The 23,576-nt window shown below is 42.2% G+C and overlaps 1 protein-coding gene across 2 annotated transcripts in view; it reads left to right on the top strand.

Annotated features, from left to right (window-relative positions):
* CWC27 (CWC27 spliceosome associated cyclophilin) overlaps positions 1-23,576 on the top strand; it is a 224,603-nt gene that overhangs the window by 28,221 nt on the left and 172,806 nt on the right. For both annotated transcript variants that reach the window (XM_075932399.2, XM_075932398.2), the window contains exons 5-9: positions 262-360; positions 644-747; positions 2,919-2,988; positions 13,407-13,486; positions 15,572-15,605. In XM_075932399.2, coding sequence (XP_075788514.1) covers positions 262-360; positions 644-747; positions 2,919-2,988; positions 13,407-13,486; positions 15,572-15,605 — 387 coding nt within the window. The remainder of the gene's footprint in view (positions 1-261; positions 361-643; positions 748-2,918; positions 2,989-13,406; positions 13,487-15,571; positions 15,606-23,576) is intronic.

Raw genomic sequence — 23,576 nt, 5'->3', positions numbered from 1 at the left:
CAAATACTTCTTTAGCTCCATTTGCTAACTTTTCTGGTCATTAAATAAAAAAACACAGAATCAGGTTGCTAAAGAGCAGAGTCTTGTTTCATTTAAAATATTTGTAGCCATACGTAATCTAAATTTAGATAGCCCTCCTTCGTATATTCAAAATTATTTACATAACAGTCTTTAAATTTTGCAGAATAATTAACAAGCAGTCTGAAAATAGCTAACCTTTGAAATAACTAACTTAAAAATACTACTTTGTGCGTTTGACAGATTACTGGGGATACTATATACAATATGTTACGACTGACTGAAGTAGAAATTGACAAAGAAGAAAGACCACTCAATCCACACAAAATAAAAAGTAGTGAGGTATGTATGCTGTTAATTAAAATATTCTATTTTTTTTCTTTGTTTTTATACAATTGTATTCTGGTAGGCTGTATTGTCATTACTTTATCTGAGTATCTTTTTATTGCTGAAAAATAATTTTTATAATAGTGTATTTAAAAAAATTAAAAACATAAGCATTCTAAATTACAACAAAATGCTTTTTAAATTAAATATTTATATAAAATAAAATAATTATATCTATTTAAAACATTTAGTGTATATATAAATATAAATATAAAATAAATATTAACTTTTTCCTTAGGTTTTATTTAATCCTTTTGATGACATCATTCCACGAACAAATAAAAAGCTGAAAAAGGACAAACCAGGGGAAGAAATAAAAAAGTCAAAATCCAAAGGCACAAAGTAATTATACCTCATAATATGGGCTTTTAAACATTTTTTTACAGCTCTAATTATAAAATAATTTTGCTCTTGTTCTTTGATATGTTAATGCTTTGGAATAGTACCTTTTAAAATAAATGTAGTATCTGTTTGTTTGGTTTTTTTTTTTTTCAAAATGAGAAGACATAAAATCATTTTCATTGTTTAAGAAATTGTCCCTTTTCCTTTATTTCTTAATGCTGAATATTATAGTTGGTAAAATATTGTTCATAATTAGTTGCAGGTACAAGATTTCAGCATTACATATGTTTAAACAGTTACATGTTTACATAACTACTAATTATGTGCTTCTCCTTTTCTGGATATCAAATGGGAAGAGAATTAGGGATGGAAAATCTTATTTAATTAGTTAACCGGTTAAACATTACGTTTAAATGATTAACCAATTAAATGGGGTGGGCAGGAGGGCCTGGAGTGGCTCACCATGGCCTGGCTGGAGTTGTCCACCTGCTGTGGATGGGGGCTGCTCCAGCCACACTGGAATGTCCCATGCTTGCTCCGGGCTGGGCCTTCTGTGGACGGAGGCTGCTCCAGCGGAGCTGGAGTGCTCCTGCTTCTAGTGTGCATGGCTGGGCCCATCGCGGGTGAGAAATACTGTGGTCGGGCTGGAGTGGACCTCACAACAGTGTGCCTGGGCTGGGCTGGCCGCGAAGGGGGGCTGCTCTGGCTGGGCTGGAGCGCTCCTAACCACAACACAGGTGGGGGCTGCTCTAGCTATGGCTGGTTAACCATAACTTGTAAGCATAACCACTTGCATCCCTAAAGAGACTAGTGTGTGACTATGTAATTTAAAAATTTTATGATAATGCAGATGTACAAGTTTGCATTAATTCTAGCATTTTCTAACTTGAGAGAGCTGTGGAACCTTAACAATCTTGACACAGGGTTTTTTGAGTAAATTCCTGGTTTAAAACAAAGACACTAAAATGAAAAAACAAATTGTGTCATATGCAACTATTATGTATATTGGGTCATCAGCAACAGTCAAGTAGTTCCTAGCATTGATCTCTAACACGTAAACCTACTGCGTAACTGGTAGGAGTAAAAGGCTGTTATCCTCTGTTTGTGTCAGGTGTTTTGGAGGGGGATGAGTGCAAAATTTGACATTGAATTTCACTTCTATTTGCAGATGTAGAAAAGTAGCATATTTAGTTCAGTATGCATAGTTTAGACTAGTCAGTTAAACAGTTACCCAGTACCTGGGAGCTGCAGCGTCAGCCCACACCCCCAGCCCAGAGCTTGTACCCCCTCCTGCGTACCAACTGTCACTCTTGAGTTCCTCCCCACATGTGGAGCCTACCTCCTGCACCGAACCCCTCATCCCCAACCTCACACCAGAGCCTGCACCCCCACCCAGAGCCTTTGCACCTCAACCCTCTGTCTCAGCACTGAGCCTCCCACCACACTCTCAACTGCTTGGCCCTACTTCTACCATGTGCATTTTGTTATGTATTATCTCCACATTGGTGTGCACAAAAAAACCATTCTGCTAGGGGTGGAAAAAATTAGAGGAAACACTGCTCCCCAGCCCTTTTCATCATTTGGCTTTTGCCTTCTCCTCCAAGATGTTTAGGTATAAGCAGTTCCTGTCCCTTGCACACATTGGCCTCTTGGACCCAGAAGGACCAGCTGTACAAACTGCAGTTAGAGGCATATAAATTGGTCAGATTTGGGTGAATTTTCATGAGGATGGTAAAAGGCTCTCTGGGATAACTAACTCCCTGTTACATTTCTAGTAACGGTTGTAAGAACCATTGTAAGAATTTTTGTAACATGGACAAAATGATGTTTATGTCTCTAATCTCTTTCTCAGAAGCATCCGGATGATTATTTTAGCTGAAATTTATACCCAGCTACTACTCCCTTCCTTCCAAAAAAGCCCAAAGAAAATCAGCTTGAGGCAGACATCTGAAATTTAAAATTTTACCCCAAAAGTTGAAGTTTGGCAAAGTTATAAGCAACTAAAGTATCTTTGTATAATAGAAGTTGAGTAGTAACCATGTAGCTAATGGCTTTAAATGAGTAATGCCAGTTATTTACTGGATAGTATATATATTGGAATTTTGAAATTTCATATTTGTTGTTTACATTTTCAAAATGTTGACTGACTCTAAATGTATTTTTTTTTTAAGAAATTTTAATTTGCTTTCATTTGGAGAAGAAGCTGAAGAAGAAGAAGTGGAAGTGAACAGAGTTAGTCAGGTGCAGTTCTGAATTACTTGTCTCTCTCTCTTCATTTCCTATTCTTTTGGCATAATTGTTTTATAGTGATAGTCTATAGTCCGTTTGAAACCTTGAAACTTGCTCATTTTTGTAGTTTTTCCAGATTTGATCAGTACAAATATTAGGAGTAGGTTGCTTACTCAGTTTGCCACATTTTATTTTCAGATTTGCAGTCTTGTAAAGCTAATTATAAAATTATTTTCTACTTGTGTAATTTTAAATATGATTTTAGCTTTCTGATTTATACATGTGTTGTCTCTTTCTTTAAGTATTGTATTGTTGTACTTCATAGTATAGCATATTCGTGGTTCTGCCAGTCAAAGCCCAAAGAGAGAATATATGCCTTCATGTGAGAGAGAGAAGCTAAATGATAAATTCAGAAGTTAGGAGATACCAGATTTGTGGTTGTCTATTCATCTGCAGTTCTGTCCCTTTGTCCATCCGTCCTGTGCTCTAAATGAAGCTAGGAGCCTATGGAATAAACAGTATGTGATCATGTAATAAAGACTCTATCATGGTGAATATGCAGAAGTAGGCAGAATTAAAGTTACACTGGTGCCATAATTCAGGTTTCTCTTGCTTGATTTTGCCATTTAAACAAGATTATTTAAATATGTTTTTGTGCTTTTCAAAGTCTATATTTTAAAGGAAATTGAATAAAAAAGTTGTCACTACATGTCCATCACAAAGTCTAATTGCTTGGATACACTGATCTGTTGGCTTTGTGCCAAAGAGGTCAAGGAGTCGTCAGAGGAATATCATTAAAAAAAGAGCATATTTCTGAAAACTTAGGGTAATATTTTCAAATGATTATGTCTAAATTAACCATTGCATAGAGTTCCTCTCTTACAACATCATCCTCATCTCCCACCAATCTAGCTACCACTCTTTCTGCTCAACTAATACTTCTCTCATCAAAGTCACTTATGATCTCTTTTTTGCCAAATCTCAAGGTAATACATCTTCATCCTTTCATTTCTCTGAGTTTTCATGTTATTAATCATAGCCTTATTCACAAACTTCTACTCTTCCTTGGGTTTTACAATACTGTCTTTACTCATTCTCCTCTCACCTCTCTGGTTCATCCTTTGCATCTTTTGGCAAGTGCCTATCCATTTTTCCGCCACTTTGAGGATGATGTTCCTTGGGGTTCCTTCCTTCTTCTCTTCTTTTTGATGGGTCTTGTCACTTACACAAAGTCAGCTATATCTTTACATACCTGACCCATTTTTCTATTTCCTTTTGAATCTTGAATCAGACTGTTTCTTTGATACCTTCACCTGGATGAGCTGCCATCATTTTAAGCTTAAACTGTTCCAGACTGATCTCTTCTTTCTTCCCAAATTCTCCCTCCTTTCATCTTCATTGTCACTGTCATGAGTATCTTGGGTCACTCTTCTTCCATCATATGTATTCAGACTGACTGAGCTGGACTACATTTAGAATGAGAATTTCACTAGTCATCATTCTTCTTTATTTGAAAATGAGGAAAAACTCCTTATCTACACCTGGGTACCTATCTATTAAATAGGTGATTTTTTTCTATCTCTTCCTCCCCACAGAAGTAATGAAATGGCAGTCAAGTATTGGCTAGATCAGGATACCGGGGCAAAGAGGGAGGAGACAAAATGGAGATCAGAATGATGAGTCCGATGCCAGGCATCACACTGGGTCAGGAGGCCAGGAAATTAAGTTGGGAGCAGGAAGCACAAAGCACACACTCTTAGAACAGTATGCAACCCAGTTGTTTGGAAAGCATTCTGTTTCTGCTGTTGGCTTAATTAGGGTAGCTAACTGCTTCTAAACTCTGCCAATAGGATCTCATGGATGAGGTCTCAAATTGGGGGCCAGCATCACAGGTCCCAGGTAAGTGACTATCAGTAGGCTGCCAGGTAATGAGTTGGAGTGCAGCCTCTCCCATGAACCCAGCAGACTCAGATGCAAGACCTGTGGTTTATGACACCTGTTAGCCAGATTCCTTAAGAAAACTGGGGTCTGAGCTGAGCATAGCAGGTTCTAAGATACTGCATGCAGATGCAGGGCTATTCTGTTAATTGATTTTGTAGACAGATTGGATGGGTCCTATTGGCTTCAACTCAAGATAATAAAAAGGTTGAGAGTTGGAGAGACTGTATATAAATTTGGATAGAATAAATGGCCCCAGAGAGTCAAGATATGAACATGATCCTGTCACTGTATAATACCAAGCAGTTAAATGGGGCTTGGATTTTCATTACAGAGACCTCAGTCAGCTTAGTACCAGGAAATTCATATCAATGTTTGGAAGGTTATTGATCAGGATACACAGAGAGGAAGAATCAGAAAAAGAATGTTTATGAAGCACAAACATAATCAAAACTTGTTTAAGGCACTTTTTCAGTGAGAGCTTATCAGTTGTGTCTCATTTTGTGTCTCATTTTGTCAGGCAGTCCTTGGTTGGGAATAAAGGGTTCTGATGTTTACTTCCAAGGTATGAATAGAAGTCATCTTTGCCTTTGATAAAACAGACACAAATAGGAAAAAAAGAGAAAGGATAGAAAAGATGAGGAAATTATGGATTTTATTGATGTTGTCAGGATACCAACACCTGCTCAGGCACAGACTGATACTCTAAGCTGGCACCACACAAGTTATTCCTGTTGACTCAGGCTCACTTCTTCAGTTTGGGGCATCATCTGACTTGACCGATCAGTCGTGGGTGGGCAATCTCATCTCATAGTATTGTTACTATGTGTAACAGTGGATTTTAGGACTGTGTGTGAAAAGCTATTTGAAATAAGTTAGAAGGAAGATAGTAGGGGGAGAGACATAGGAAGGGAGGACAGAGCAGAGCACTGGATGTCTCAGGCTAGAGTTTTACTAGTGCACAGATAATGCACTAGCATCCTGAGGTCTGGGTACCACAGTGATATGATGTAGCATGAGTGAGTCTTTGAAGTGAAGGGGAGATCTGCCAACATTTTCTCCAATTCCAGGAATTCCTCAATCTGTCCATTTCCCCATTTTTTTTTTTTTTTTTTTTTTTTTTGCAAGGAGCTTGAAATGTGGTGATGGCAAAACAGCCCATCCTCTCATTATTTCATTCCCAAATAGGTCTAATTTCCAACACATCAATTTTGGTCCATTGATTTCCAGTCTCATGCTCCTTTTGTTTACCTGGCATGATCTCATAGTTATCTCAGTAGGCCTTTTTGTTTGGATTAAGTCAATCTTCTTGTTCCTTTTCCTAGGAACATTTATTTGTTATCGGTGATTGGAACGTTTTATAAACTTTTATTCACGTTCCCATAGTAGAGCTCACAAATGGAGTGGGTCTGTCAGGCCCTAGTTATTACAACAGGATTGTGGTTTGAGACCAGATGCAGATAACTGAAAAATCATAACAGGAATATAGAGAAGGTAATCCCCTCCCTAAAACTTCCAACTCAGGAGGGGGTTCAGAAAACTGGGGTGAACACTCTGCTCATTCACATTAGCTGTCCTTGTCATCTCCTGTTCATAGAATCATAGAACACTAGAACTGGAAGGGACCTCGAGTCCAGTCCCTTGCCCTCATGGCAGGACCAAGCACTGTCTAGATCCTCCCTGACAGGTGTCTAACTTGTTCTTAAATATCTCCAGTGATGGAGATTTCACAACCCTGCTAGTCAATTTATTCCAGTGTTTAACCATGCTGACAGGCAGGAAGTTTTTTCTGATGTCTAACCTAAACCTCCCTTGCTGCAGTTTAAGCCTATAGCTTCTTGTCCTATCCTCAGAGGCCAAGGAGAACAATTTTTCTCCCTCCTCCTTGTGACACCCTTTCAGATATCTGAAAACCGCTATTATGACCCCTCTCAGTCTTCTCTTTTCCAAACTAAACAAGCCCAGTTCTTTCAGTCTTCCTTCATAGGTCATGTTCTCTAGACCTGTAATCATTCTTGTTGCTTTTCTCTGGACCCTCTCCAAATTCTCCATATCTTTCTTGAAATGTGGTGCCCAAAACTGGACACACTACTCCTGTTGAGGCCTAATCAGCACAGAGTAGAGCAGAAGAATGACTTCTCGTGTCTTGCTCACAACACTCCTATTAATGCATCCCAGAATCATGTTTGCTTTTTTTGTGTCACACTGTTGACTCATATTTAGCTTGTGGTCCACTATGACCCCTAGATCCCTTTCTGCTGTACTTTTTCCTATACAGTTGCTTCCCATTCTGTATGTGTGAAACTGATTGTTCCTTTCTAAGTGGAGTAGTTTGCATTTGTCCTTATTAAACTTCATCCTATTTACCTCAGACCATTTCTCAAGTTTGTCCAGATCATTTTGAATTATCACCCTATCCTTCAACACAGTTGCAACCCCTCCCAGCTTTGTATCGTCTGCAGACTTAATAAGCACACTCTCTATGCCAATATCGAAATAATTGATGAATATATTGAACAGAACCAGCTCCAAAACAGACCCCTGCAGAGTCCACTTGTTATGCCCTTCTACCGTGATTGTGAACCATTAATAACTTCTCTCTGGGAACGGTTATCCAGCCAGCTATGCACCCACCTTATAGTATAGAATCATAGGACTGGAAGGGACCTCGAGAGGTCATCGAGTCTAGCCCCCCGCCCTCAAGGGACACCATCCCTGACAGATGTCTATCTAACCTGTTCTTAAATATCTCCAGAGAAGGAGATTCCACCACCTCCCTTGGCAATTTATTCCAATATTTGACCACCCTGACAGTTAGGAATTTTTTCCTAATGTCCAATCTAAACCTCCCTTGCTGCACTTTAAGCCCATTACTCCTTGTCCTGTCCTCAGAAACCAAGAGGAACAAATTTTTTTCTTCCTCCTTGTGACACCCTTTTAGATATTTGAAAACCGCTATCATGTCCCCCCTTAATCTTCTTTTTTCCAAACTAAACAAGCCCAGTTCATGAAGCTTGGCTTCATAGGTCATGTTCTCTAGACCTTTAATCATTCTTGTCGCTCTTCTCTGTACCCTTTCCAATTTCTCCACATCTTTCTTGAAATGTGGCGCCCAGAACTGGACACAGTACTCCAGCTGAGGCCTAACTAGTGCAGAGTAGAGCGGCAGAATGACTTCACGAGTTTTGCTTACAACACACCTGTTGATACAACCTAGAATCATATTTGCTTTTTTTGCAACAGCATCACACTGTTGACTCATATTCAACTTGTGGTCCACTATGACCCCTAGATCCCTTTCCGCCATGCTCCTTCCTAGATAGTCGCTTCCCATCTTGTATGTATGGAACTGATTGTTTCTTCCTAAGTGGAGCACTTTGCATTTCTCTTTATTAAACTTCATCCTGTTTACCTCTGACCATTTCTCTAACTTGCTAAGGTCATTTTGAATTATGTCCCTATCCTCCAAAGAAGTTGCAACCCCACCCAGTTTGGTATCATCCGCAAACTTAATAAGCGTACTCTCTATCCCAATATCTACGTCATTGATGAAGATATTGAACAGTACGGGTCCCAAAACAGACCCTTGCGGAAATCCACTTGTTATCCCTTTCCAGCAGTATTTAGAACCGTTAACAACAACTCTCTGACTATAGTTATCCAGCCAATTATGCACTCACCTTATCGTGGCCCTATCTAAGTTATATTTGCCTAGTTTATCTATAAGAATATCATGCGAGACCGTATCAAATGCCTTACTAAAGTCTAGGTATATGACATCCACCGCTTCTCCCTTATCCGCAAGGCTCGTTATTCTATCAAAGAAAGCTATCAGATTAGTTTGGCATGACTTGTTCTTCACAAACCCATGCTGGCTATTTATTCCCTATCACTTTATTACCTTCCAAGTGTTTGCATATGATTTCCTTAATTACCTGCTCCATTATCTTCCCTGGGACAGACGTTAAACTGACCGGTCTGTAGTTTCCTGGGTTGTTCTTATTCCCCTTTTTATAGATGGGCACAATATTTGCCCTTTTCCAGTCTTCTGGAATCTCCCCTGTCTTCCATGATTTTTCAAAGATCATAGTAGACCCATCTGGTTGTATTTCCCTAATTTATTGATAAGAAGATCAGGCAAGATCGTGTCAAATGCCTTACTAAAGTATACCATATCCACCGCTTCTCCCTTATCTACAAGACTTGTTATCCTATCAAAGAAAGCTATCAGATTGGTTTGACATGATTTGTTCTTTACAAATCCATGCTGACTATTACTTAGCACCTTATTTTCTTCCAGATGTTTGCAGATGAATTCCTTAATTACTTGCTCCATTATCTTCCCTGGCCCAGAAGTTAAACTGACTGGTCTGTTGTTTCCTGGGTTTCTTCTTGTTTCCCTTTTTATAGATGGGGACTATATTTCCCCTTTTTCAATCTTCTGGAATCTCTCCCAACTTCCGTTATTTTTCAAAGAGAAAAAGTATCTGAGCCTTTCATATCAGCTCCTTTTGTATTTTAGGATGCATTTCATCAGGCCCTGGTGACTTGCAGACATATAACTTTTCTAAGTGATTTTTAACTTGTTCTTTTTTATTTTATCTTCTAAACCTACCCTATTTCCACTTGCATTCTCTGTGTTTGGCATCCCATCACCATCCATCCATCTTGATGAAAACTGAAACAAAAAAATCATTAAGCACCTCTGCCATTTCCAAGTTTCCTGTTATTGTTTCTCCCTCTTCACTGAGCAATGGGCCTACCCTGTCCTTGGTCTTCCTCTTGCTCCTAATATACTTATAGAACAACTTCTTGTTACCCTTTATGCCTCTAGCTAGATTTAGCTCTTTTTGTGCTCTTGCCTTTCTAATCTTACCCCTTCCTACCTGTGTTATTTGCTTATATTTATCCTTTGTAATTTGACCTAATTTCCACTTTTTGTATGACTCCTCTTTGATTTTTAGATCCTGAAAGATCTCCTGTTTAAGCCAAGATGGTCTTTTGTCATACCTTCTATATTTCTTATGCAATGGAATAGTTTTCTTTTGGGCCCTTAATAATGTCCCTTTAAAAAACTCCCAACTTTCTTCAGTTGTTTTTCCTCCTAGTCTTGCTTCCCATGGAACCTTATCTACCAGCTCTCTGATCCTACTGAAATCTGCCTTCATGAAATCTATTATCTCTCTTTTGCTGTTCTCCTTTCTACCATTCCGTAGAATCATGAACTCTGATTTCATGGTCACTTTCACCCAAACTGCCTTCCACTTTCAAATTTTCAAATAGTTCCTCCCTATTTGTTAAAATCAAATCAAGAACAGCTCCCCCCCCCCCCCCCCCGTCAGCCGAAATGGTCAGGGCAGTGTGTGTGTGTGTGTGTGTGTGTGTGTGTTACACCCAAGTCTTCAACTGCTGAGACGCAAAGTCTCGTTGCAGTGGGCAGCCTAGGAGGCTGGAGGGCACCCCGAAAAATAGTTTAACGTCTGTGACTTTACTGCTAGGACCGGGGTCCCGTCGCAGAGGGCAGCCAACAGGCTCTCAGACGCCCCGGTGTATGTGTGTGCTATACACCCGAGACTTCAACTGCTGAGACCGGGGTCCCTCACAGTGGGCAACCTGGAGGAGGTTGACGGGCGCTCCAATAAGTTTATAGGGAGAGCTTATAACACCTCAGTTTTTAGCTGCTAGAATCCAAGATTCCTTCGCAGCGGGCAGCCTTAGGGAAAGACTGAGAAGTGCCCCAATGGATCTGCCACCGGGGAGTGACACAATCCAAAACGTCCAAACTCTCCCTATACCTGTCCTTTTGACCGGCTGAAGTTCTTTTGTTTGTGTTCGGTTCGGCTACAGCAGCACGGGTTCAAGTCAGAAGCTTGATACTCACTGGCTTATTATAGGAGAAAGAAAGAGAAAATAAAATAAAAGAAACTTGGTTCAATATATATATATATATATTTTATAAGTGCATGAGGGCATCCCACTTATTCCCAAAGTTTATAGCTAAATCACCTTACGAAAGGCAGTTTACAATAGAAATGAAGCAGTTTGCCTTAAGAAACTATAATAAAGTAACTAAACTTATAACAGAGAGACAATTAGAGTGTACACATAAAGAAAACACATTGCAGGTACAATTCTCACCCCTGCGTTCCAGACTTTGCGTGGCCAGTGTCTTTCTCTCAATCCCTCGGGAAGAAGTAGGACGAGGTTGGGCGTCTCACGGACCTCGGGAGACAATCAGTACCTGCCAGCAGGTGTAGGTGATTGGAGCTCAACTGGGGTGGGCAACGAAACCCTCTTTATACCCCTTGGGTCACATGGGCTTCTTCCTGGTCTCAAGTGGCCAATTAGGAAAAATGGCTTTGAATGCCAAGTTTCCCATGAAGTGTACAAAGCATAATTCACACCTGGGAAGATGCAGACAATGGGCACCTCTGGTATGTGATGGGCGTAGATTCTTCTCCTGAGACAGTGCAGGCGTGTCAATTACTGATACTAGCCATCACGGCAACAGGAGGCCTCCCAGTCGTCAGCTAGCCCATTTACTGTCTGGTTTCTGTTTATGGTAGAGTCAGGGACAGGCACCACACCTGCGTTCCCAGGGCATCAAAGGCTGACTGCCTTTCTCTTGCTCTCTGGGGGGGGGAAACAAGATGGGGTTCGTGGAAAAACAAGATGGGGTTTGTGTCTGGCTACACCCCCCCAGTAGCTTTCTCAACCTTCTGAAATAAAAAATTGTCTCCAATGCAGTCCAAGAACTTGTTGGATAATCTGTGCCCCACTGTGTTAGTTTTCCAACGTATGTCTGGATAGTTAAAGTTCCCCATCACCATCAAATCTTGTGCTTTGGATAATTTTGTGAGGTGTTTAAAAAAAGTCTCATCCACCTCTTCTGCCTGGGTAGGTGGTCTGTAGTAGACCCTTAGCATAAGATCACCCTTATTTTTTATCCTTATTTTCTGTATCCAGAACAGCGTAACAGTTCTCCAGTACCATGGTGGGAGGGTTGGGAGCAGGAGTGGAGCGTTGCCTGCTGCCAGAAGTGTCCCTAGCTGCCAATGTCTCCCTCCCTCTTCTTCCCCCCCATTCCCCGAGACAGAGCCTCTCCCCCTCCAGCAGTGGTGTGTTAGCAGTCTCAGTAGGCCGTTGTCTTCTAAAAATCTGACACTCTTTCCAGACTACAGCATGTCTGTTGGACTGGCTCTTGAACACATAAAGAAGAAGGGACTAAGTGGTGATTTTTCACATCGCTAAATGAGTAAAGAATCTGACACACACAATACTAAGTTGAGGGCAACTACAGGGCCTAATTCAGGATAAAAAGTTAAATTTTTAGATGTGACCTGTCTGATATTTTTTCCTTCTTTCAGGATGGGGTCAGTGGAATTTTCCTAAACCTTCAAACAGTTAATTTTTGAAGTCCTTAAAGTAGTGCATTATACAAACATATGCTGTATAAAGGCTCCATTAAAGGTGGGCAACCTGTGGTCTGAGGTGGGAACCCAGTGGGGTTCAATATGTGGCCCATGAGACATTTTGCTTACAGTTGTCCATGCACTGGGTTTCCAGATTCTGCTGGTTTTCACCGGCTTGATTTTTTTGCCTACTGGTATTATAAGTGATGTGCACTTAAAGCAAGGGCATGTGAAGTGAGGTACATGTTGATTGCACACAACATTGTGATAGCCATGTGCTCCCTCTGCATCCAGTCAGAGTTCTGATACGGTTCAATTGGCATAGCCCACAAATTGCAACAGCAAAAGAGAGATAATAGGTATGCAAGTGTTAGTAAAACTACCCTCTCCCAGGAGATCATCTTGCTTATGAAATCTTGCAGCCCACTGAGATGGAGAGCCACTCATTTGCCCAGTCACTAGCCTAGGTTGCCGTTCACTATTCCACTCTCTGTCAAGCCTCAGTCCACATTCACCCTGTCTCTTCAGTTGAGAAGGGAATGCTTTTCTACTGGAACTTCTGTATATAAGTCCCTGAGAGTGTTGTCACATCTTTAGATTTGTTCTTTCTGGTTCTATGGATATTATCTTCAGTACATGGTTCCCTCATGGAGTGCTCTGGGTTGTTTTATCTCATTTTTGTAAGTATTTACTGTCTGTTTATTTTAGTGATGGATACTGTTGTGATAAGTGCCAATGGTCTGAATTGACATGGAGAGATGATAGTCTTTCTTACCTGTTTTGTTACCCAGGTTTGTCTATCCCAGCTGGAGCATCTCACTTTTCTATTGTATTGTGTTGGTGCCAGTGAGTCTGTTCCCCTGAAACTGTTTTGGTGTATTTTTTTTTTTTTTTTAGGTTTAATAGCATTTTTAAATTTTGAGAATCAACTAACCAATCTCCTTCATAGGAAGGCTGATGTGACATAAATAAAGTTAACAGGAAAGAAATTCCTATTTCTTTTACTAGACTAACCTCTCTTCGCTTATCACTTTCATAAATACGGTTGTGTGTAACTTTTATTTGATTATATTTTTATAGAGCATGAAGGGAAAAAGTAAAAGTAGTCATGACTTGCTGAAGGATGATCCACAACTAAGCTCAGTTCCTGCTGTTAAAAGGTGAATACAGTAGTTCTAATCTGAAGAACTGTTTCAGTTTTCGTATGTTAAATCTCATTGGCACTATGCATGTTCATTTATCCATTAATTTTCTATCACTATCTCTTGTCTTCTTCAAAGTAACAGTTCTTGCCCATAAGCCGTCCTAAATAAACTTATTTTTTCATTAAATTCAAGCCATTGTTGGTGTGCCAAAATGATCTTTCCCAGCCCTTTCCCATCATGTCTCTGGGGATGGGAATCATCTCATTGGCTTGGAGAACTTCATAAAATTCCTTTGGGATTTCTTTCAACAAAATGTTAGTGAATGCTTATAATATTATACATTCATAATATAAATATTTACAGTTTAGAAAACTGGGTATTGGGAGATTATATATGATTACTAAAAATGTCTACTCATGCCTTAGCTATACAAGATTGCTCAAAAATCAATAAGAAACATGTTTTACGTAGGCCTCAGTTGGAGTATTGTGTCCAGTTCTGGGCATCACATTTCAAGGAATATGTGGAGAAATTGGAGAAGATCCAGAAAAGAGCAACAAAAATTATTAAAAGTCTAGAAAACATGAGCTGTGAGGGAAGACTGAAAGAACTGGGCTTGTTTAGGTTAGAAAAGAGAAGAGTGAGAGAGGGCATGATAGTGGTTTTCAAGTTACCTAAAAGGGTGTTAAAAAGAGGAGGGAGAAAAAATTGTTCTTGACCTCTGATGATAGGACAAGAAGCAATGGGCTTGAATTGCAGCAAGGGAAGTTGGACATCAGAAACAACTTCCTGCCTGTCAGGATGGTTAAACATTAAAATAAATTTCCTTTGGAGGTTATGGATATATTTAAGGGTAGGTTAGATAGACATATATCGGGGATGATCTAGATAGTGCTTGGTCCTGCCATGAGGGCAAGGGACTGGACTCGATGACCTCTCGAAGTCCCTTCCAGTTCTACATGTTGAAGCTCCGAAATCCAGGACTCTGGTCTGGTGAACCATGAATGTTGTTAGATCGGAAGGACCTGGCACCTGGGAGTGCGAACTGGTAAGCCCTGTCGCCAGGGATCCCCGGCAGAGTACGACAGTGGGGCAGCCAGCAAGCCCCGTTCCTGGGGGTTGCGTGGGGGAGAAGCAGGTAAATGGTGGCTCCCTGGGGAGTCCCAGCAGGCCAGAGCCCAAATCCAAACCCTGCAGTCTGGAGCCCTGTGGCAGTTGGGCCAGAGCGGAGTCGGCCACAAGAAGGAGGAGCGTCCTGGAAGTCTGGTGGCAGGGGACTTCCCATGATCTGGCAAATTCTCTCATTCAGGACAGGTCAGGTCCCAAGGATGTTGGACAAGGGAGGTCCAACCTGTAGTATTCTATGATTCTGTGAATTATTGGTAGATGAATTTTATATATATATAAAATTAGATAGATAGATAGATACAGGTTGGAGACTAAAGAATTTAGGAATATGGAATAATTGAGAATGGAAAGAAAAGAGATGATAGTCACAAGAACAACAAAAAGGAGAAACGCAGTCAGGTTGTTGCTGTTCTTCCCTCAGTCCTAATACATTCCATAAAATGTGCAATTAGAGAGAAAGTTGCCTCAGATGCAAAATGTAGATGAAGTATCATACGTCATCTTTCTCCAAATTGTTCTGTAGGGGCACCATAATTTGTTTAAGGGGTTATACCTGCACATTTTCTGTCCACTTGAGTTTTGTGCTCCGCACTTGGCCTACAGTTGTTTGATGTAAGAGTACAGAGTGGTCTCACAGATTTCCAGAAAATACATACATTGCTGTCTGGTTTGTTGGTCTTGAAATTCCTCACTAACAGAATTTGAGACAAATTCAAACATTCCAACTAGTGGGCATGACAATTAAATGGTGGAACAATATTATCAGTTGACACTATAATGATGACCATGGTGAAATAGCTAGATTAAGGGAACGCTTTCATAGTTTTTAATCCGTAACCTAAGCAAATTCTTGGTTAAAATACTACTGTATTGTTTTTGAATGCTATTCTCTGTTTCAACTGGTTCAGAGTACTTTAGAAAAATAATTATCATCTTATATGGATTGTGTCTCTCTCTTTTTTTTTTTCTTAGTGCAAAAGCAAATGAAGTGCAGGATTCAGATGAGGTGAGTGGCACTTCTGTGAACAAAGTTTTGACTCATTGAAGATATTTACTTTATATTTCATGTGCATTTTTGTTCTTTTTTCAGTGATTTTTTTCATGTGCATTCCAATTCATGTGTGCGCTTATATGTTCACAGTCCCTGGAAAGCTTTTACCTGAGTGGTATTCATAGGGTTGTCTGTGGAGCCCCCTGCATGGCACTGCTGCAACAGCCAGCCCCTCCTCCTCACTTCCTTCTTACTACTCGTGATAGTCACTGAAACAGCCTGATCTCTTGCTTCTGCAAGTGTTTTAGTCTACACTAATGTACATAGTTTCAAAGTTGTTGTAGTAGTAGTTATAGGTTATAGTTATAGATGGGTTAGTGCTAGGGGGCTTCCTCCTCCCCCACTTTAGCCCCAGCTTCAGGGCATGCCGCACTCCCCAGGTTTCAAAGCCTGCGAGAGCAGTGGCAAGCCTATGCCTAAAGGCATGCAGATTGCCTGAAGTGCCTGGGTGTAACCAACAACTCTGTCAGAGTTTTTGACCTAGAACTAAAAAGGAGCAGGACCACTGTCTTAAGCGCCTCTTAATGGAGACAGCATTGCGGCCTTAGGCATCAGAGCCACCCTCGGTATTGATAGTGAAAAGTGCCCCAGCATTAGTACATGACCTGGCACAGAAGAAACACTTTGGCCATAGGCACCGCTTCCCCCAGCATGCAGTGTTGAGCATGCAGAACTGTTCACCATCCCTGGTGCCAGCTAAGAGAAAAAAGGTGGACAGGGCAGGTTGCTGGTAAGGGCCCTGGTGGGATGCATTTATTTCAAAGATACCCATAGGCAACATCACTGTGTGACACACCGTGAACTGCAGCTCCGCCGTTGAGCCTGGCTGTTGTAATCTCCCCTGTAGAGACCATATGGAGGACATTGATCTCTGATCAGTGAGGCTGCTAGGGATCTCATTGAGATGATATCCTGATATCCACCACAACATCCTCCCATAGCACACAGTGTGGCACTGGAAAAGTTGTCATATGCTTTGCCTGTAGCGGCACTGCCAGCCCCTCTCTGGTCTGGCACCTAGTATTGGTCAGAGTTGGGAGAGAAGTCTTTGGATTCTTCAGTAGCCAGTATTGTTCACAATCCCAGTACCATTTCTGGTACTACCAGCATCAAGAGGCCCCGGTGTAGCAGCTCAAGCCTCCACAATGGCAGGCTCATGTGAACTGGTCCTTTTGGTCTCCGAGAGCCTGCCACCAAACCCAGGGTCTAGTGTTGAGGTTGGCACTGGTAGTGTTGGCATCATGGGCCCCTCCATCAACTACGGTGTCATTGGGAGAATTGAAACAATGCCCTCTGGTGTCCCCCACCACAGTGTTGGCACAGCCTAGATCGGGTCTGCAGACAGGTCCCCCTCATTCTCTTGGCACCAATGGTGGTGATGTCTGAGCCTCCTCTTATCCAGGTGGCAGGTACGAAGCCTTCGGTCCCGGAAGCTTCCTCCTCCTCCTCCCCTGATTAGTTGTGGTGGGTGCCTATTGCACATCCCTTCTGGCCATGGACATCAAGGCCCACCAAGATCTCCTTGTGCGCAGGATAGCACAAAATCTCCAGTTGCAGGCAGAGGAGATGATGGAGGACTTAGATCCCACAGTGGGCATCCTCATGGCCGATGGACCTTCCAGGGGGTGTTGCACCTCATAAGTCCATCTCTACAACCACCAATGTGTTCTGGCAAACATCGACCTAAATTCTGCCCACAACAAAGAGGGTTGAGCAGTGGTATTTTGTGCCCCAAAAGAGCTATGAACATCTCTTTACGCTCCTGCAGCAGATACTTGAGTGGTGGATGCAGCTAATCACAAGGAGTACCAGGATCAACTGGGCTCTAAAGCCAAGGAAGCCAAAAAGCTGAACCTCTTTGGACAATAGTTCTACGCCACCAAGGTTCTGCAATTACAGATGGCAAACCAGCAGGCAGTCCTGAGTAGGTATGCTTATAACTCCTGGAGCACACTGGACAAATTTAAAGACTCCGATGAGTTGCTAGGGGAATTCTCCTCCATTCTTGAGGAAGGCTGTGTGGTCTCCCATATGGCATTGCAGGTGGCACTGGACTTTGCCAATTCTGCAGCCCAAACCTTGGCCACAGCCATAACTATGAGATGTTCAGCATGGCTGAGATATAGATCACAATTCAAGACCTATCATTCCACTGTTCAGGGCTGTTTGTAGGCACAAGTTTGTATTTTTGACAAAGTCTGAAGGATACCAGAGCTACCTTTAAAAGGCTAGGCATTTACACCTGGCCCCCGCAGCAGAAACAGTACAAACTGCAGCCTCCCTCTCACGTCTACAATGCCCCTTCTTGCCAGACACCAGTAGCGAGGCAGTTTCAAAGGCCAGCTGAAGATCAAGCTGATTGCTTTCCATTCCTTAAATAGACTTTCCCCAGGGTGGGAACCTTTTGTTTAGCACTCTCTATATGGAAAAGTACCATATTCTAGTTGTATTCCAGTACCAAGTGGGATAGTCAGACATCTTTCTGGAACCAAATAGAGTTTGTGCTTACAAGACAAACAAGACTATTCATAGGTTGTTGGTTTGCATGCTGAGGTATTATGTTCCTAAGTATCTCTAATGGCCCTCATTAGCATATTCAGAATTAAAACCAGAGTCACACTTCATATTTCTAACTTCACATATAACATTAATACATGCACAAAAATAGAGTCTACAGATTCAGCAGAAATTGATGTTATATGATGCATTTTACATAAAGTGTCTTTGAGTTATGTATATTCATATTCATAGGCCATATTTCATAAAGCATGGGGGGATCTGTGACAGTAGTGTCCAAACATTTCTGACAGTAACTTAGGTCTGTGGCAAACAATGCTCCTCCAACATTATAAACCAATCAAGGGGGAAAAAACTTCAGAGAAAAAGTATGTATTGGAACAAATGCCACAAATGAATAATACAGTCCAGAGCCAACACTAGAACATTGAGGTTTTTTGTAACTATAAAAAAAGCTAGTTCCTGTATTTGCTATGGAGAATAAACCTGGCTGAAGTGTGGCTTTGTATGAGTCCTTGAGAAAGGGGCAGCATATTATTGCACTGCTCCTAGAAGAATTTGTGACTTGAGACTACAAGCATGTGCTAGGTATGAGCCTGGTACTTACCCCAAGACTGGCAAATGGACTAGAGAAGCTTTCATGGGCAGGGAGAGAGAGTAGCTCTGTACAGTCTGCTCCAGATTACCAAACAACACATGGTATGAGTGGCAGGTCTGAGGCTCTCTTACTCTTTTGCCATGATTTGGCCCTCTGTTTGAGAAGGAAACAGAAGCAGAAAAACTGCACAGGCAATATTTAACCGGCTTAAACTTAAGGGACATCTATCTGTGAGCTGAACTTCCCCACTCCTTCTTTTGGAAATGGTTCTAGAATAGAATCATAGGGTTGCAAGGGTTATCTAATCCAGTCCCTTTCAAGATGCAAGATTTGTTATGTCTATGGTGATCATATTTTCTGAACCAAAAATAGGGACACCTTATCCAGGCCCCCTGAAACTACTAGCCACACCCTGACCCCTTGGGCCCTGCCCGCCTGCCACAGAAAGTCCCACCCATGGGGCAGTACTTCTGGGGTCAAGATGAACACATGACTGGAAGTAACGGGGGTCATGTGACCCCTCTAAGAACTTCTTCCACCATCCTCTACCAATAGGGATGGGTTTGGGCCCCATTGGAGCCCCCATGCAGCTATATTGCAATTGCATTAACCCAGGTTCCAGACTTAGGGTCCCATGACACTGCAGTGCTAGAGATCCAACCTCAAGTCAAGATGAGATCCAGGATCTGAGATCTATTACTTTGCAGTATAGATGTAGCCCCATTTGACCCAGGGACTGGGAATCATCCAGAACTATCCCACAATTTCATGGGACAACTTCCTTAGTCTTCTGGATGGATGATGCTTACCAGTTCCAATTAACTGGTAATCAGAGGGGAGTAGAGCAGCTCATCACCAGTTGCTTGAAGGGGGGCTGCTCCAGCCCCACAAAGGGCCTGCTGCAGATAGGGGTTGCTCTTGTCTGGAGCAACCCCTGTCTCTGGGGAACCCAGGGGCCCACAGATAGGGAGGGCGCCAGTGTCCGGAGCAGTCTCTGTCCATGGGGAGTCCAGCTTGCTGTGGACAGGGGCTGTTCCAGAAGGGGCTAGGAGCCAGTGGCAGCACCAAGTATGACCTGACATTAACCAGTTAACTGATGAATGAGCATTTACATCCCTAATGAGATGGACTGCAACTGCATGTATTGAAGTTACTGCAAAACTATCAAGATTCCTCCATTTCCACAAGCCAGAATGACAATACTGAACAACCATAACCATTACAAGGTGGAGAAGACCATATCACTAACCCCTATCACCATTGCTTGCAAGGTTTATTTCCCATGGAGATCAATGGGGCTGGGCTATTTTATATGTAAAGCTATTGAGAAATGTATGTCAATACCATGATGGCAATGCCTATATTATGTACATAATGCCTAATAATAATTGCAGGGTGAGACCACTTCCCAACCTGCTTACAAAGTGCCTGATCCAATTTAAATTTTAAGCTAGGATTGGGCCCAAAACAATTGGTTGATATTACCCAAGAAGATCCAGTTAATATTTAGTCACTCTTCAAAAATATAAGGGATCAATCAGTAAAAGCCCCACTGCCAGGTAGGGGCGATCTTTGAAGTAAATTGGAGAGACTTTGAATTTACTACTTCTGACAGCAGCGCTTTTTCTCAGTGGATGTAGGGTCTTTAGCACAGGTTTCACTTTGTGTGTCTGAATAACTCAGAAATGTATTGTCACAGCTAACTCCATTCAGGTGTAGGCAACATGCAGCCCAAAGACAGAAGAATAAATCTCTTGAGGCTGGAAGTCAAAACATCTCACCTCTTCACAGAGCTCACGAAGGGCTTGTTCACTCAGACACACAAGTCATGACAACCCTTTCTGGAGAGAGACGATACATCCTGCCTCTATGTGGATGCACCAAGTGTTTTCACATGGCATCTTAACATATTTAAATCATCAACTGCATGGATGAGGAAAACTCACAAAAAGTCTGTGCATCAACCACACTCAAGTAATATGGTGATTTCACTACCGTGGTAACAGAACCGATCTCTTTGTGGGCTCTTCTGGAGCAACAGGGTGCCTGGGGCGGTCTCTCGAAGGGAGAGGACAGGGTACGCTATTTCACTGATTCTCAACCTTGTTGGCCTGTGGACCACCTGGTTCAATGTAAAACTTTCCACAGACCACCAGTTGCTAATGGAAACTCACCGTTAATTACATAATTACATCTGAGCCATTTTTCTAGTGCTACAGCTAGGGAGAATTGTTTAATTTAAATTATTAAATAGATTAAGCATTTTAACTTTCTCATGTTCATTTATGAAACTTCATTTGAAATAAAATATTAATTTATGTCCAACACAAAAGGTTTCAGTGTTTTCTTTATTTATGGCAGGGGTGGGGAACATTTTTTGAGTCGGGGCATTGATCCACAGAAAAATCAGTTGGGGACCACACAAGTGAGAAGCAAAATAACTCCCAAAACCCCCAACCCTCACTGATATGGCCCCAAACTGAGGCACCTCATTCTTGGCGTTCCAGCCCCAAGGGGTAAGGAGAAGAGATAGGGAGGACTGAGATTCAGGACTTCCCATAGGTCAGATTTATTTTTCTGGTGGATTTTATGGAGCCCCCTTAGATTCTGGGGTGGGGACAAAAATAAGGGGTTCAGTGTGTGTGACAGGGCTGCCAGTGAGCTAAGGATGGGATGCAGGATCTGGGAGGGGGGTGGGGGGCAGAAGCAGTCTGAGAGTAGGGTGTCTGGCCGGGGGATGGAGCAAGAGCAAAGGAAGATGAAATGTGTGTCCAGGAGGGAGGATGCAGGAGCAATGGTGGATGCAGGAGCACACTGGGGTAGGGTGCCTGGTCAAGGGGAGTGTGCAGGAGTGGACGGGGGGTAGGTGTCTGGCCAGGAGAGAGGGTGCAGGGCCTGACCAGAAGGGAGGATGCAGGAGCGGACTGGGTTAGGCTATCTGGTTAAAAGGGATGGTGCAGGAGCGGACTTGGGGTAGGGGTTGGACCTCCCTGGTCCAGCACCCTCTGGACTTGACTGGTCCCGATGAGGGATTTTTCCCGTTCGGGGAAGATAATTTCAGGCCCCATGCTGCCGCTCATAGTACTGGGCTTCCCAGCATCCTCTTTCCCCCAAAGCCCAGCTGAGCAGAGTGTCCGTTCACTGCTCTTCCCCCAGCCTATCCCAGCTGGGCCTCACACTGCTTTCTGGCCCCTTCCGTGCTGCTCTTCCCTCTCTCCCCCTCGTCCATCTGGGCCACGTGCTGCTCTTCAAACCCTCTCCCCATCTCCGCCCAGCCTCTTACTTGCTCTCATGTGCTCCCAACACAGGCAACACCTCCCATTGCTGCTATTGGCTGGATTCCCAGCTGCAGGGAAAGCCTGGGAATTATCCCTGACTCCTATATTCCCCCAGCTGGGGAAGGGGAAGAGGGAAGAGAATCATCTGTGCAGCTGCTTCTAGCTGCATTTGGAGCCTGGGGACTTTCTGGGACATTTCAGTGCTGCACGGGGCACCTGGACAGGACATTAAAAATTGAGACTGTCCTGGGAAAATCGGGATGGATGGTCAGTGCAGTCTAAGCCATCCAATACAGATGGCTAACTAGCCTCCTTTTGAAAACCTCCAGTGAAGAAGCTTCCACAATTTCCTGAGGTAGTCTGTTTCATCGTCCACTGTTCTTAGTTTGGAATCTTTTCCTGAGATTTAATCTAAATCTGCTATGTTGTAATTTGAATGTATCACCTCTTGTTCTGCCCTCTGTTGTAAGAGAGAGCAACTTGTATTCATCTTTTTATATCAACCTTTCAAGTACTTGAAGACCACTCTCACTTCATCTCTTTGTTTCCAAACATAACCCAGTTTCTTTTGATTTTCTTTGTTGATCACCTCTGCAACCTTTTTATACATTGGAATCCAAAATTGGACACAGTACTCTAGCAGAAGCTTAACCAGTGCCAAGCAGAGGTATGGTATCCACTCCTGTGACTATCATGATGTACCTCTTAATGTAATCTGAAGTTTCATTTGCTTTTTGTGCAACATCATCACATTGCTGACCTGTGCTTAAGTTGTGTCATTTTACCTCCCAGATTCTTCTCAGTAGTGTTGCTGCCAAGCTACTTTTCTCCCAGTATTTGTCCATTTAGTTTTTCTTCTCTAAATATAGAACCTTGCATTGAAATTGTTGTATTTCATTTTGTTTTCCAAAGCCCAGTTCTCCAATTTGTCAAGATCCTTCTGAATTTTAACTCAGTCCTCCTATAGCTGTGTTTCATCTACAAACTTGATCTGGATACTCTCTAGACCTACATCCAGGTCATTAATAAAGATGTTAAACAACTCTTAACCCAGAGCTGATCCTTGTGGAGCCCCCTTGAGACTGCCCTCCAATCCTCTATCGTTCCATTAATAGTTATTCTTTGTTGGCAGCTTTTTGACCAATTATGTTTCCACTCTATGGTGGTTCTGCTGAGTCTGCAATATTCCAGCTTACTTATCAGAATGTCACATTGGGACTGTGTCAGAAGCTATGCTGAAGTCCGGGAATACTATGTCCTCTACTTTCTCCCATCCACCAAACCAGTTACCCAGTCAAAAAAGGAAATCAAGCTGCTTTGCTCTTAGTAAATCCAAGTACTGAGAGTCCAAAGTGATTCCCTTCTGCAGGCCAAATCCAAGCAATAATACATTGTAAATGTATAGAGAAAGGATTATATCACAGCTTTATAGATGTCTAAAAGAAAATTACCTCTGAGAGACACAATTACAGCAACCTTGAAATGTCTTTCCAGCTTCAGGTCAGCCAGGTTATTTTTTAATTTATATAATTA

Source organism: Pelodiscus sinensis, chromosome 6 (genome assembly GCF_052426305.1).
Source record: "Pelodiscus sinensis isolate ZL-2025 chromosome 6, ASM5242630v1, whole genome shotgun sequence".
Classification (NCBI taxonomy): domain Eukaryota; kingdom Metazoa; phylum Chordata; order Testudines; family Trionychidae; genus Pelodiscus; species Pelodiscus sinensis.
Note: the sequence above shows the minus strand (reverse complement) of the source record. Positions and strands in the feature narration are given on the sequence as shown.